The 14,537-nt window shown below is 42.5% G+C and overlaps 1 protein-coding gene across 2 annotated transcripts in view; it reads right to left on the bottom strand.

Annotated features, from left to right (window-relative positions):
* The window catches only part of LOC111868034 (leukocyte elastase inhibitor), a 28,115-nt gene extending 14,580 nt beyond the window's left edge, over nt 1-13,535 (bottom strand). The window contains exons 1-3 of one of the 2 annotated variants that reach the window (XM_023858376.2): nt 13,404-13,535; nt 4,045-4,169; nt 1,432-1,608 (exon numbers count right to left, since the gene is read on the bottom strand). In XM_023858376.2, the coding sequence (XP_023714144.1) occupies nt 1,432-1,608; nt 4,045-4,169; nt 13,404-13,413 (312 nt within the window). In that variant the 5' untranslated portion in view covers nt 13,414-13,535. Of the gene's footprint in view, nt 1-1,431; nt 1,609-4,044; nt 4,170-12,952; nt 13,346-13,403 lie in introns of those variants that run through there. The other variant, XM_023858378.2, reaches the window with a different exon arrangement.
* Nucleotides 13,536-14,537: the final 1,002 nt, after the last annotated feature.

The raw sequence follows: 14,537 nt of genomic DNA on the forward strand, positions 1-14,537 counted from the left end.
TTTTGTTAGAGGTTAAGTGAACCCCAGGGCCATAGTGCACCTGGGAGGATTAGGTCAATAGAGAAATACAGTGATGTCATCGGGAATCAAACCCATGACCTTCCAGCGTTTAGTACTTTTTTACTCTCATTCCAGATTGATCTCAATCAGAAAGACCGATAATACCCACCAGTTAACTGCCTTGACTGATCTCAGTTGAGCCACTTAGATATCATTATTAAGTACTAATAAATAGCCATAAATTTAATTTCGGTTCTTAGTATTATTTACCAAAGATAGCTCAGCTGGTATGGTAACCAGGCTATGGGCTGGAGAAGCGGAATTCGGTTCCCTGCAGGGCCAAGAGGTTTATCTGTTCTTCATATCATCCGAACTGGCTCTGTGGCCCATCCAGCCTCCTATCTAGTTGGTATTCAGGGCTGTTTCCTCAATGGCTAAGGTAGCAGAGGCATGAAGCTGACCAATCACCTCCATCAAGTGATGAGGTTAAGAAAGTTTGAGCTATACCTCCACTTCCCCATATGTCTTTGTGGCATAGTGCTTAATTGATTAAGCAAAGGGAAAAAAATTAACACCTCGATGGTCCATGATGACACACTAACTGACTAACAAACTCCATGCAAATTGATCATTCTTAAGAACCAAATAGGCAATCAGGCTGGCCAAGAATCCTGAAAGTTCATTACAGTGTTCACAAGAGCCCACCACTCTTCCCTACCCTGAGCTAGATGAATCCAGTCAGCACCCTTCACCTTATTTCTTTAAGTACTTCTTGATATTGTTCTCACAGTTACATCTGGATCCCCAAATTGATCTATGCCTTAAGGTTTTCTGACTAAAATTGTGTATGCATTCTTCATCTCGCCCTCCCTGATATTGTCATCCTAATGAGCTTTGAGGAGGAGGCGTTCAAAATATCCTTCCTTTGAGGTTGTGTTATGACATGTCCATTACATATGCATAATTACCTTCAAGCTCTCATTATGTGCTAATTTTGTCATTTACCTTGATGGTCTATGATGACGTTGATAAAAGAAAATTGTCACTCTGTTTAATTAAGCACCACCCAGTGATAACCTCGGCACCAGATTGAGGGGAGTAGTCAGCCTTCGTGCTCTGGCCTTTTTACCCGTGGAATAAGGCCTCCAGCACCCACTTGTTAGGTTGGATGGGCCCTAGATCACATCTGAAATGTGAAGAGAAAACCTCTTGCCTCTGCCAGTAATTGAAACCTGATTCTCCCATCATCCAGCCCATAGCCAAGTCACAATTCTGAATTAACGAAACATCATTTCTTTGTAAATCCATTGGCAAGAGCCATGGTATAGGAGTAATTTATTCTGAGTCTTATGATGACGTATATGACCCTTATGAGACGGGATGCTCAGAAGTGTATTACTTTGATGTTCCATTACAAGGTGGGGTAGTTACCTTGAGGCTCCTGACGATGTGCCCATAGCCCTCTCGCGCGCGGTCAGGTGGTACGTGTAGCACTGAACTTAGCTGGTCTCTGGATCGTGCCAGGGACCCTTGCTGCAGCATGGCCAGTAGAATGGACACACTCACAGGAGACACCAACACGTTACCTGGCTTACTGTGCACCAGCGCCTGCTCAACATTTGGAACAACTGTAACTGTAGACTTCACAGTTGTCTGTATAAATCAAAAATAATTTTAATAAAACTGTTATTCATTAAATGGTATTGGATGTCAAAAGCATCTTTGGGAAAGGGGGGGGTCATGCATTCAACAGGCAGACTTAACTAACTTCATGGAGCTGAGCCCTTCTTGAGAAGTCGTCAGTTGTGCAACTACTCAATGATTTCCAAACATTTCACGGAACCAGAAGGTTCATTACTGTGTTCACAAGAGCACTCCACTGGTCCATATCCTAAGCCAGCTCAAGCCAGTGAACACCACCACATCCTATCTCTCTAAGATCCATTTTATGATTAACCACCCAACTATGTCTTTGTCTATATAGTCTGGCTTTTGGCTTTCCCACTAATATCCTATACGCATTCCTCTTCTCTCCATTCATGCTATATGTCCTGCCTATCTAATCCTCCTTGACATGATCATTCTAATTACACTTGAAGAAGAGTTCAGTTTTCTCCAACCTCCTGTCACTTCATCTCTCTTCGGTTCAAACATTCTCCTCAGCACCCTGTTCTCAAACACACTCAGTCTATGTTCCTCCCTTAATGTTAGAGAACAAGTTTTACGCCCATACAGAATCACAGGCAAAATTATAGGTTGGAACATGTATGTATATCACAGTCCGTCATTAATGCAACAATTGCAACAGGATGCCGATATACAGAATTATAGTTTGGAATATTCTGATTCAACAGGCAACCTTACACAAAAAAAAATCCGTGTGTTTAAAGAGATTTCTATCTTTTTATCTTATCTGTCCAGAAAATTGCTTAATGAGCTTCATAATTTGTAATCTTTGCCTTGTATAATTAGAATGATCAGTCCAAATGTATGCGATGGGGGGCATGTAGCACGCATAAAGAAGAGACATGCATATAGGATATGCCAGACAGAAAGAGACCACTGGGAAGACCAAGACATAAGTGGGTGGATAATATTAAAATGGATCTTGGAGAGATAGGATGAGATGGTATGAACTTGATTTGTCTGGCTCAGGATAGAGACCAGTGGAGGGCTCTTGTGATCACGGTAATGAATCTTCAGATTCCATAAAATGTCGGGAAATTATTGATTAGCTGCACAACTGGCGGCTTCTCAAGAAGTGCTCAGCTCTATGGAGTTAGTTGATTTATCTACGAAACTACTCGGCATCCCATTCGAGGAGCCCGTGATGTAATACTCTCTGACACTCCCCACTTCTTATGGAACCCATACATGCGTTACCGCATACACAGGAGGGGTGCCGTGTCGGTAACGCTGTGCTCTCATATTCGTGAGGCTTTCGGTTCGAATCTCGGCGGGGATACCAGCTATCTTGACAGCCTTTTCGTGAATTTCCTCAGACCCTCCAGGCATTTGACGAGATTGTAGTACCTTCCTTCTAAATCCTTTTTAATTCGTCTATCATTACCCTACCATTCTACACTGTTTACTGTGAGCTACTGAAATTCTAGTTACATAAACGATAAACAGAGCAACTAAAAAGTGTATGTGTTTATGGTGCATGTAAGGGAATTTCTTCATGATGAATTTCTTTCCTAAATAGGGTAGATGCACCCGTTCGCAATACGGACACCACCGAAAATTTTTCACTATGGAACATGGAAGAAAAAATAGTTTTGGGAAAACTAATGGCCTACTTTCCTTTAATACGACGCGGACAGCGTAGAAAACGACGCCTCGTTGCTCCGGGAACGTGTTTACCGAACCGCTGCCTGGCAACGACAGGGGATACACAAAGAGAGAGGACAGAAAATGGGAAATGAGAGAAACTATACTTCTGAGTGGGCAACAAATATTTTGTTTTAATCTCCGGTTTTGAAGGTTCCCAGGCAGTACCCGCTCGGCCTTCTGGTAGGGGTATATTTGAGATGAAAGAGGGTGAAGCTTCAGGGAGCGAAAAGATATGAAGCCTGAAAGAAAGAGGCTGAGCCGGGGTTTTATTGCGTATGATCAGAATTCATTTTTATATCACGTTGGAAGGGCTACATTAGGGCGAAATTTCGATGTTACCATTGGGGGGGGGGCTGCATGTGAATAACGCAGTGCAACTTGGTTGGGTAACAATTCAGCATTAAAGACAAAGCCACAGACTCTCTTCTGATAAAAATCGGATCACAAATACTTATAAAAGACGCGCCCAGTAATTCTTCCATTGTTGCGTGTGTATTCGTTGCCACGGTAACGTTTTACCGAGCCGTTGCCTAGCAACTTAGACAGATTGATGGAAGGGATTTATGAAGCACACCGCTGAGATGGGCTCAGATGCCATGATACATACTGTGGCGTGTAGAGCCGTTACTATGCAGCGACCGCGAGATTAATAAATATAAAATACAAACCAAAACCCCATCAATAGTCACCCCTACACCCGACAGCATCAACNTTCAGTAACTCTAGTGAGAACGATGTTGAGGCGTCGGCTATCTCTTGACTTGCGGTGCTGTCGATACCTGCCGTCGGCGCCAACATCCAGGGACAGAGCACCACAACGGGCACCACCCACGTACCTGTACATATCATTTCATGCTTATTTAACTCTTTAAAACATACTGCTTAATACACATGCGAGGGAGAGTCAGTAACTAGGTCACAAATTGAAGTAAAACATCTGTAATGGACCAAATAGATCTTCTATACGTATCACTAGGTAGCAGCACAGTCCAGCTTCATGACAGTCTAAGTAGCAGACGCGCGTGCGCATGTTCAGAGACTGGTTTCAGTAGTTAAAATGGCGACCATGCTTGAGGAGTATACTGCTGAAGAGCAGTGTTCTGTTGTGTTTTCTGTGGGCAAAATGGCTCAATGCAAAGGATGTTCATAAAGAAATGTTTCCTGTTTAAAGTGGGAAGTGTTTGGCGCGTAAAACGGTTCACAGCTGGCTGGCAAACGTTTCGCTGATGACGAAGAGTTTGAAACGGAGGTGCGGAAGTGGCTGAGACACTGGTAACGTGATGGGACAAGTGTATCCAGTGTGGTGGAGGATATGTCCAGAAGTAACTGTTTTCCCCATGTTCGAATATCAGACGTTTTACGTTTTATATCCATTTGTGACCTATTTGCTGACTCTCCTACGTACATAAAAATTTAATTTATTTTTGGACTTCTTAGGATTTTCAGAATAAACAGTGATTATTTCCCAAAACAGCATTAATCATTAAATAAACATTGACACAAATTAAGTATTCATAGTCTCGGTTAATACGTAGCTTGTTTCAGACGACTGATACATATACAGTTCACAATGGTGTAGAAAAAGGAAATGCTTTGTCCCCATTCCTCTTTAATTTCGTCATCAAGAAAGTCCAAGAAAACGAAAACGGTACAATAGGACACACCAGCTTCAGCTCTAAGCTGACGATGTTAAATTTAATGGTTCAAATAAATGCAATGAAGATAAATATAGAAGTTCCGCTGCATTATATGCTAGTAAGGAAATGGTTCTAGAACTAAACACTAAAAAGGAAATATATGTTTATGTCTTGAAAATACGATAACGGAGAGCGAACTCTTGTTTTAAAAATAGCTGAAGAATCTTTTGAAAATATGGAAAAGTTCAAATATTTGGGAACAAGAGTAACAAATAAAGTATATCCAATGGGTACAGGGGACTCTTGTCCCGAGGGCAAAGTGTCCTGTGTGTGAATTTAACCGGTCAAGAATGAAGGAGATATACCTCCACTCACCAGTATGTTTTCATGGCGTGATCCTTAATTAATGAAACACAAGGTAAACTGCATAATCAAGAACCTCATACATTGTACTCCTATTCAAATATTACGAGTGATACTGTCGGACTAGACATGTCAATGGGCTCGGCCCTCCCCCGTCGCTCTACGAGCACATGGCAAATTGTACGCCTTCCCCACTTTGCTCGCCCACCGACATTTTGGTTCCAGACAGTAGAATGATCATGTCAAGGAGGACGAGACGCGTAGGAAACATAGTACGCATGGAAGAGAAGTAGTCACAAATTTATGGTGAACAAACTTGAAGAACAAAGAGACCACTAGAACTACCAAACATAGATGGAAGGATAATATTAAAATGGATCTTAAAGAAATAAAGTGCGAGTTTGTGAAGTGGATTCATTTGGCTCAGGATAGGGCCCAGTGGAAGGCTGCTATGAATGCGGCAGTGAACCTTCGATTTTCGTAAAATGCGAGGAGATTCTGGAACACGCGAACAAGCAACAGTTTCACAAGAATTACTCTGCTCATGGAATCAGTTATTTAGTTTACCTTACTTCAAGGACCTTGCCATTGCTCAGGCGGTTATTCGCCGGCTGCTCGAGTTCAAGGTCAGGTAATGTGAGATTTTTGGTGTACAAAGTGGCACTGAGGCACGTTTTCCTCGAGTATTTCGGTTTCCCCTACCAATTCTCATTTCATCAAATACTTCATCATCATCCAACATCCGGGGCTGGTACAATAGGCCAAATAAACTACTTGTGTAATACAGAATTTCATTTCACTGTAAGTCATCTGATTCTATACCAAGTAACTCAAGCAGTTGTTACGGTGCCGTTATATCGTTAAATAGCATGCAGTGTCTATAATAGCTCAGTGAGTTGTCAGCTTCTCTCTCTCTCTCTCTCTCTCTTATTGCTTTTACTGTTTCGTGTGTGTTGCTTATTCCAGGAATAACCCCCAACCAAAGATTTTATTGTCAACGTATATTTGCGGGCGTGTGTGGAAACTGCAACAGGAAGCTAGTTAAAAGTCGCGATGGGCAAGGTGATTAGCGGTAATGAAATATGTCACACACTTATGCATGTCACTAGAACATACGACCCCACTTTGCCTCAGACCCACGACCAGTCGTCCCATGAAGACCGTTACCACCGGAATAGACTGAATCTGAACTGTATCGATAGAGCAAACCTTCCCTTCATGACCGCCATGCTATTGTTTACAAAAAAAAATGTGGTTGTAGTGTTCTGACGTCATATATACGTCACGATGCTGGTTGCCTTGAATATTAAAAGACTGGAATTCCCTCGAATATTAAAGACTATTCGTGACTTTATTTCTGTCCGGCTACGACAAGGCAGGCTACAAGCTGTCTTCAGATTGTTACCGCTTCTGAATTCATTCTGTGAAAGCTTCCTGAAAGTTGCAGCCTGTGCCATAAGCTTCACGCATGTTATCACAGAACTTGAAACTTATGAGTATCTTGCCAGGTCCACGTGAGGGAGGACGGGCAAGTTAAATCATGCAGATAACCCAGGCATAATTCAACGATTCTCTTGTTTTGTATCTCGCGTTTCACCGAGCAATTTTTGTGAAAACAGTTCGTAGTCCCACCGTTGCTTATCTTTCTTCCCTCAAGAAGTATATTTTTATAATTACAGATATTTTAATATTATGTTAATCATTAATGGAAGGTTTTGTTTTCAATATTTCATGCACCAACTTGCTGACAATCAAGTGCTGTTATTGGAACGCATCCCACTGTTTGAGGAACACTAAACTCGTGGATCCATACATTTTCAGAAAGGCAGGGAACCCAAGAACTGCTCATTACTCCAGATCAATGTACTTTTTTTTTTAAGTTTTATTTTTCCGTAGGTCAGTGTGTCTTTCCGTCTGCCATCTACTACTTCAGAGACTGAAATGTATGGAACTATAATTGTTCCTGTTGTTACGTATGGATGTAAAATGCGGTCCCTCGCATTAAGGCAAGAACTTGTAGACAAGAAATTACTGCCATTCGGGATGTGATGCTGTGCATTCTTCTGATAGTTACCATCATTTCAGCGGCCTCCGTAGTCTAGGGGTAACGTTCCCACCTCATGACTCAAGGTACGCGGGTTCAAACCCGGCGGAGGTCGTGGAATTTTTAAGGGTGGAAAAATTCAGGGAGGGACTTTAAGCCGTGTGTTCCGTGTCGTAGATTTACGGCACGTAAAAGAACCTCATGTCTCTAGGAGACCTCTGAGCTAAATTACAGGCCCTTTCCCGCCCAAGTAGTCTCCAATGCCTCTGGTGGATGGGGGAAGCATCAAGGTACCGGGGGCCGACCTCGTTGGCTCTACGGGGGCTGATGGCACGCACCGTTACCGGTAGGGTATGGCGACAGTAGAAATTAAAAAGGGGGAAGCACAATGGATCAATAACTGGTCTAAGTGCATGGGGAAACCCACCCCCTCTCATAATACATACATACATACATACATACCATCATTTCGGATGAATTGCTACCTCCATCTTCCAGAAAGAAGAGTTAGGAACATCAGATTCATCCGAGAAGTTAGGAACTGTTGTCAAACTGCATGGCGTGTATTCTTAAAGGCAGTATTCATTACAGTCACTGTAGTGAGAACCTCACTAGTTCACACGTCTCATATATTGAGTGTCTGAGAACAGGGTGCTGAGAAGAAAAGGTAGTAGATGGATGGAGAAAACTGCTTAACTAGGAGCTTCACAAATTTTACTATTCAACAAAATTGAATTAGAATTATCAAATGGGATGACATTGACGAGGACATGTAGTACGCATATGAGGGACGGTAAATGTATACTTTTTTCTTTCATGGAAGCCTAAATGGAAGAGACCACTTGGGAGACGAAGACGTGAATGAGAGGTTAATACTAAAACAGATCTTAAAGTAAGACATTATGACAATGTGAACTGAATTAGTTTGCCTCGGGATAGAGACCAGTTGTGGGCCCTTATGGACGCCATAATGAAAATGGTGTACGTATGTACAGAAATTTCACGTGACTAGCTCCAACAGTTTATTGGTTACCGGAATGGAATATAAAGCAAACATATTCTATCAGGATCGTTGTCATACAGAAAACATTACCTTAATAAAACTTGCTTTTTTTTTTATTTCTCTACAGAATTTCGGGATTCTACATAAAACTTCTAGCGCCCTGGGATCGACTCAACCCCTAACAGAAATGAGTACCAACAGTATTCCTGGGGGTAAATGGCGCCAGGTCGGAGCTTAAGGCTGACAACCTCACTGTCATCTGTGAGCCAATTGTCTACAAAATGTGGGAGCCTCGACGTCTTACAACCCTATGGAGCTCCACGGCCTGTTACTTTTCTTTTTTACAAGAAGTGANCCATCTGTGAGCGAACTGTCTACAAAATGTGGGAGCTATGGAGCTCCACGGCCTGTTACTTTTCTTTTTTACAAGAAGTGACGCTCAATGTCTTTCCCGTGTCACGAGTTTCGCGTCCTCTACTCTGTTGTCACTCACTACAGGAAATTAATAAGTCAGAGTTTTGGATGGCCTGTAATAGAATAAGGTTCATACAAAGTATCAAAAAATCAGTTAACTGTCTCAAAATTTGAAAATGGAGACCCACGTACAGAGAACATAGTGATCTCGTCACCTTGAGTTCTTTCCTCAAGGAAAGAGGCTAAGAAAGACATTCATTTCAACGCAAGTAAATACTAAGATATGACAAGAATTAGGCCAGTGGCAGAGCAGTTGGCTGGTATGCCAGAGGGCTGGAGTTTAATCCCACGCCAAAACAGTGGAATTTTTGCCCATCAGAGGTGCGCGGTTTAGGGCATCAACTGTCTTCGCTCACATCGGACGCTGGGATCATGGGTTCGAATCCAACCCAAGGCATGAATGTCTGTGTGTGTTTATTCCGTGTTTGTGTTTTCTGTGTGTAGGCAGCGGCCTTGCGACATGCTGATCCCCCTTCAAGGGAGTCCCGCCGATTAATAAACTGAAGAAACGGCGAAGGTCCAACAGAAGGACTGTAGAGCTATAGGTAGATAGATATAAAGATACCAAGACAGACGAATCTGTCCGGTTATACACGATTACTTTCTTGCGACAGGAAAGAAAAACTTGTGCACGTCCTGGCAGCGAGATGCTACTATACACAGGCACCGCAGGTGATAGCGGGAACCGGGTCGCCCCTTGGCGCCCACTGATCAACTAACCTGTTCTGGGGGGCCAGTTTTGTCGCCTCTTATGTGAAATTTACCGACTCTTATATCTGAAGGATGTGAAACTCTGCGATTTCATATGCATATAGAAAGCTCAGTTGCGATTAATAGTCTTTCTTAAGAAAGTTACTTACCTACTCAAGAAATTCTTAGCATTTTAGGAAATCTGGTAGCTCATTACCATGTTCATAAGAGCCTGCCACTCTTTCTTCTCCTGAGGCAGATAAATACGGTTCACTCTATTTCTTTAAGATCCATTTTAATATTGTTCTCCTATCTACACTTGGGTCTTCCTAGTGGGTTCACCCCTTTAAATTTCCATACTAAAATTTATGTGAACTTTCCTTCTCTTCCAAGGGTATTCATGTGCTACCTGTCACACTCTCTTATATAATCTTTCTAATAATATTTTGTGAGATGTACACGTGGCCGTTCTTGTAATGGCCCAGCTCTGGTAGAGAAATCTGATTCCTGATTGCAAATACGCAGAGGCTAACTCTAACGTGGTCATAAACTGCGAGCCTTCAAACTTCTGCAGTAATTCTTGTTAAGGGTGTGGTGCGCTCTCTATCGGACTGTATACTGATTCACCTACCTAGCGTCCGCACAAATCCTAGTTTTCTTGCTTTCCTTAAAAATTAATATCAAAAGGTTAAGTAGTGGTGAAATACTAATTTCTAGAATGTCCTGTAGCATCGGTCTAATCTGGTCCGTAATGGCGGGGCGAACAGCGAAGGCGATAGGGAGAGAATACCCAACTACAATTTTATCTTCGTCAACCTGAAATCTATACGCAAAATTGTGACATCTGCCAGGTTTGGCTTTGAAACATTTCATATAACTGCTCAATATATTATCCACGCATTCCTTTTTTGACTCATTTACATTGTCATTCGTTTCGATCAGAGCGGAAAAGTTTGCCTCCTTTACCGAGCGTGAGTCAGGGAGGTCGGGTTCTGATGTTTGGATGGAGATGGGCTGGAGCAGGCAACTCTCTATTCTTCCTACTTCAACTTCCTTAAGAACGGCCGCTTCTTCTTTACATAAGTCCTCAATCCCGCTGCCACAAACTATCGAGTTATCTTCAAACTGGGGCAAAGGTAAGTCGGCGTAATTCAAATAACTGTTAGTTGAGTGGCGGCGTACAAGCACAGTGGCATCCTCATAAGATCGCCCCTCCATTTACACACACATTACACGAATTCAAATCACAACTGCAAGACACATTCCCTGTTCTAGCCAGATTATCCGGATTAGCAGAGGGCGGCGGAGTGGAAGAGACATGAACGGCGTCAGTTACTTCCATGATTTGTGTTACTTCCGAAACACAAGGAATGGGATTTCCTTCGACTTTCAGCTTATTTACCGCGGAACTTAACAATTCAAACCTGCGTTCGTTCCCCGATTTTCCAATTTCTATTTCTTTGTTCAGCTGTGCGTTGCGCTAATTTCCCTCTGTAGTCACTCTTGTAATGTCCTGGCTCTGTTAATGAAATCTGATTCCTCTCAGGTCGTGTTAACTGGCCGTGACTGTGATGATTAAGGGGACACTCAGGTGTAGAACCAGTAGCATACAAACAACATCGAATGGCAGTTCTCAAGGTATATATTTTTATGGCACTAATAATGGAATAAGTGCACAGTAGTAGTTAACTTAATTCGTCACTGAATTTCGGCCCTGTTACTGATGACAAAGGCACAATAATTTGAGAGAAACAAAAAAAAACGGGCGATCGGAGGTGTACCAAGCATGTGTATCCCCAGTGAGTGTGATTTTCGCAGTCCCAGCCAACGTCTATGAAGTTAGGCATTTGCCCTGGTTACTCAAAATTCAGGTGAAGGACGTCCTATTTCAGATTTTGACTGGCTAGACCGGGCAAGCCGGGAGGCTGCTTAATCTGTCTCCTACAATTTTAAAAAATACCTATCGGCTAGAGTTTAGGGGGTGAACTCAGCCACCTGCTACATATCTGTCAGACTGCAATTTGGGGTAGCATGTATCCAGGAACACCCTTATACGACTACCATACCATTCAAATTTTAGAGTTTCTAAAGAACCCTGTCTCGTGTTACGCATTAACTTGACCGAGTTACTGGCGTGCAGCTGGCTTCAAGCTTGTCCCACGCCACCTCCTACATATCCAAAAGGAAATATCCAACAGTGAGCCGACAGTAATGAGTTTCACAGAACCCTGGTCATACAAAAAGAAATAATTTAACCGTCCCCTGATGTGAACTGCTACAGTTCCTCATTATGAACTCTCTGCAGCCCCCTGTTACGTCTTCTCTTCTACGCCCAAATACGATTCCTAGCCACTCTGTTCTGATATGCCCTTGATCTATGTTCTTTTCTTAATGTGACAGATCAAGTTTCATACCCGTACACAAGAACAGATAACATTATGATTCTCTATACTCCAGTTCTTACGTTTTTAGGTACTACGTGGTAAAGAAGTAGGTAAAGTTGTCCCTGTGCTTAATTAATTATTCACTACGTCATGAAGGCGCATGGAGGAGTGGATGTATAGGGCCACATTCTCATGACTTCGGCATTAGTTTGAGGCGACTGGCCACCTTCACGCTCCAGTAGCTTTGCGCCTAGGAAAAGAACCCCGGTACCCATTGGATAGGAGGTTTGGTGAGCCCCAGAGTCGGTCTGAACGACATGCGGTACCACATGAGAAGACAAAATATTCTGTACTGGATGGTAGCGACAGTTAACGGAATTTAAACTGCTCTTATTTCATCGACTTTTACACTAACTCATTCCATGGAGCTCGGCCCTTCTTGAGAAGCTGCCAGTTGTGCAGCTACTCCAGAATTTCCCAATATGTTATGGAATCCGAAAGTTCATTACCGTGTTCACAAAAGCCCTCCACTAGTCAATATTCTGAGCGAAATCAGTCCAGTCCATACCATCCCATCCTATCTCTCTAACACCCATTTTAATATTATCCATCTATCTACGTCTTGATGTTCCTAGTGGTCTCTTTCCTTCTGGCTTTCACACCCATATCGTATATACAATCATTTTCTCCCCCATTCGATTTGTTACACTCGTTCCCGAGCACTGCTGTAATTAACTAATTCGTTAATTTAGTCCACAATGCCGGAGCTTCTTTCCGTAGTTGTTAATAATTCGACTGGAGAAATCTTCTTTCAAAGAAACGGAACTTTGATGTAACATGATCACTTATCCGTGCCGGATTTGTGACTCACAGGTAATTCAGCCCACATATACACTCTATCCGTAAAGAATTCACATAAATGGAATTTTAAAGGTGTCCTCTGTTTGACCCTATCCTGATAATTTCTTTAGTGGGGTTTGAAACTATTCACTTAATGCAAATTGTTTACCTCGCACATACAAACCTATAACACCGAACAAGTTACTTCCAGCGGTAACACTCCCCAGTTTTATTTGGCAGATGCCCGGTTCGAGTCTCGGCCATGACACCGACTGACCTTACTTACGTCTTTCATCATTTTACTCAGTATCTCCTGGCAAATTCCAAGATTGTATCTAACATTAGGTCATATCCTTTCGAATTCACGTATAACCCTCTCATTCGACACCATACAACCCGAGCTACTGAGAGCATTGTTAAATAAATCAGTGACAGAAACTAAAATAAGATGTAATTTTGTTTAACAGTTCGACTTATCATACAAAGAAGTTTGAAAGTAATGCAACACGAAGGTCGCGTTAAGTTGTACTACTTGTATCTGTTTCTGTCGATAGATATAAACACAAATCACACGTTTAATGCAACGCCCTGAAGCCGGACACTGCTAGAAGCTGAGTAAAAGAAACCGTACTCACGTATCCACATGACGTATGCCGCTCACGGCGTCTTGTTTTCCTCTGTACAGCAGGTCCAGCAGCAGAGATTCACAGAACTTGTCGCCAGAGAGCACCAGGAACTGAGAAACCCAAACTTCCCGTCACCATTTCTACGTAACAATAGTAATGTCATTAAATATCACGTGATATAGTTTCACAGGGCGTTAACCTTGAAATATATAGTCAGGGTCAGTGAGAATCTTGTTCAATATTTTGAACCATCTGTAAAGATTTCAACTCAGATGGCAGTAGCTATCAATTCTAGACCCTTCTTATTTTATTTGAGCTCTTTCGGTAATGTAGACTCTTGCAGAACTGGTTCTGTCATACGGAACGTATGAAACTTTGTCCACAATAAGCAATCCAGCGGATGACCTAATGCAATAAAATACGACTTTAATAAAACTGCCCTACTTTAAACGGAATAACTATTTACTGGGGATGTATGTATATCATGTTTACAATTTGAATAAAAACTGACGCCATGTTTATTTATTTATTTGGATGAGCCTGGATAACTTAATCAGTGCAGTGAATAGCGTACAAGGTGGAAGACCGGAGGATCGGAGTTCGATTTCCGGCTGGAACTGAGATGTTTCTCTTCCCCACACCGTGAACACCGGTTGTGGGTCCCACCCACCCTCCTGCCCCATGGGTAGCGGGAGCCCATTTCTGACGCTATCCAGCCACCTCAACCTTCTGTCAAGATAAAGAATGCGTGGAGATATAACTCCACTGTCCTTCATGTTTTTAGACGCGGTAGTCTAGTTGGTTGAGGCACTATGCTACAAGCCGGAAGGTCATGGGTTCGATTCCCGATGAGGTCATTGAATTTTTTCAGTTAACCTAATCCTTCCAGCCGCACGATGGCTCAGGGGTCGACTCAGCCACTAACAGAAATGAGTACCAGGAATCTCCCTGGGAGTAGAGGGTGGCTATTGCGTAAGGCTGACAACCTCACCCCCATCTGTGAGTCGATCGTCTAGAAAATGTGTGAGCTTCGACGTCTCACAACCCTATAGGCCTCCACGGCATGTTAAAGGGATGGCCTTAACTTTTTACGGCTTTTATTAATTTAACTTTCGAGCGAAATTTACAGCGGCTATAATATTT

The sequence above is a fragment of the Cryptotermes secundus genome, unplaced genomic scaffold (genome assembly GCF_002891405.2).
Source record: "Cryptotermes secundus unplaced genomic scaffold, Csec_1.0 scaffold635, whole genome shotgun sequence".
Lineage (NCBI taxonomy): Eukaryota > Metazoa > Arthropoda > Insecta > Blattodea > Kalotermitidae > Cryptotermes > Cryptotermes secundus.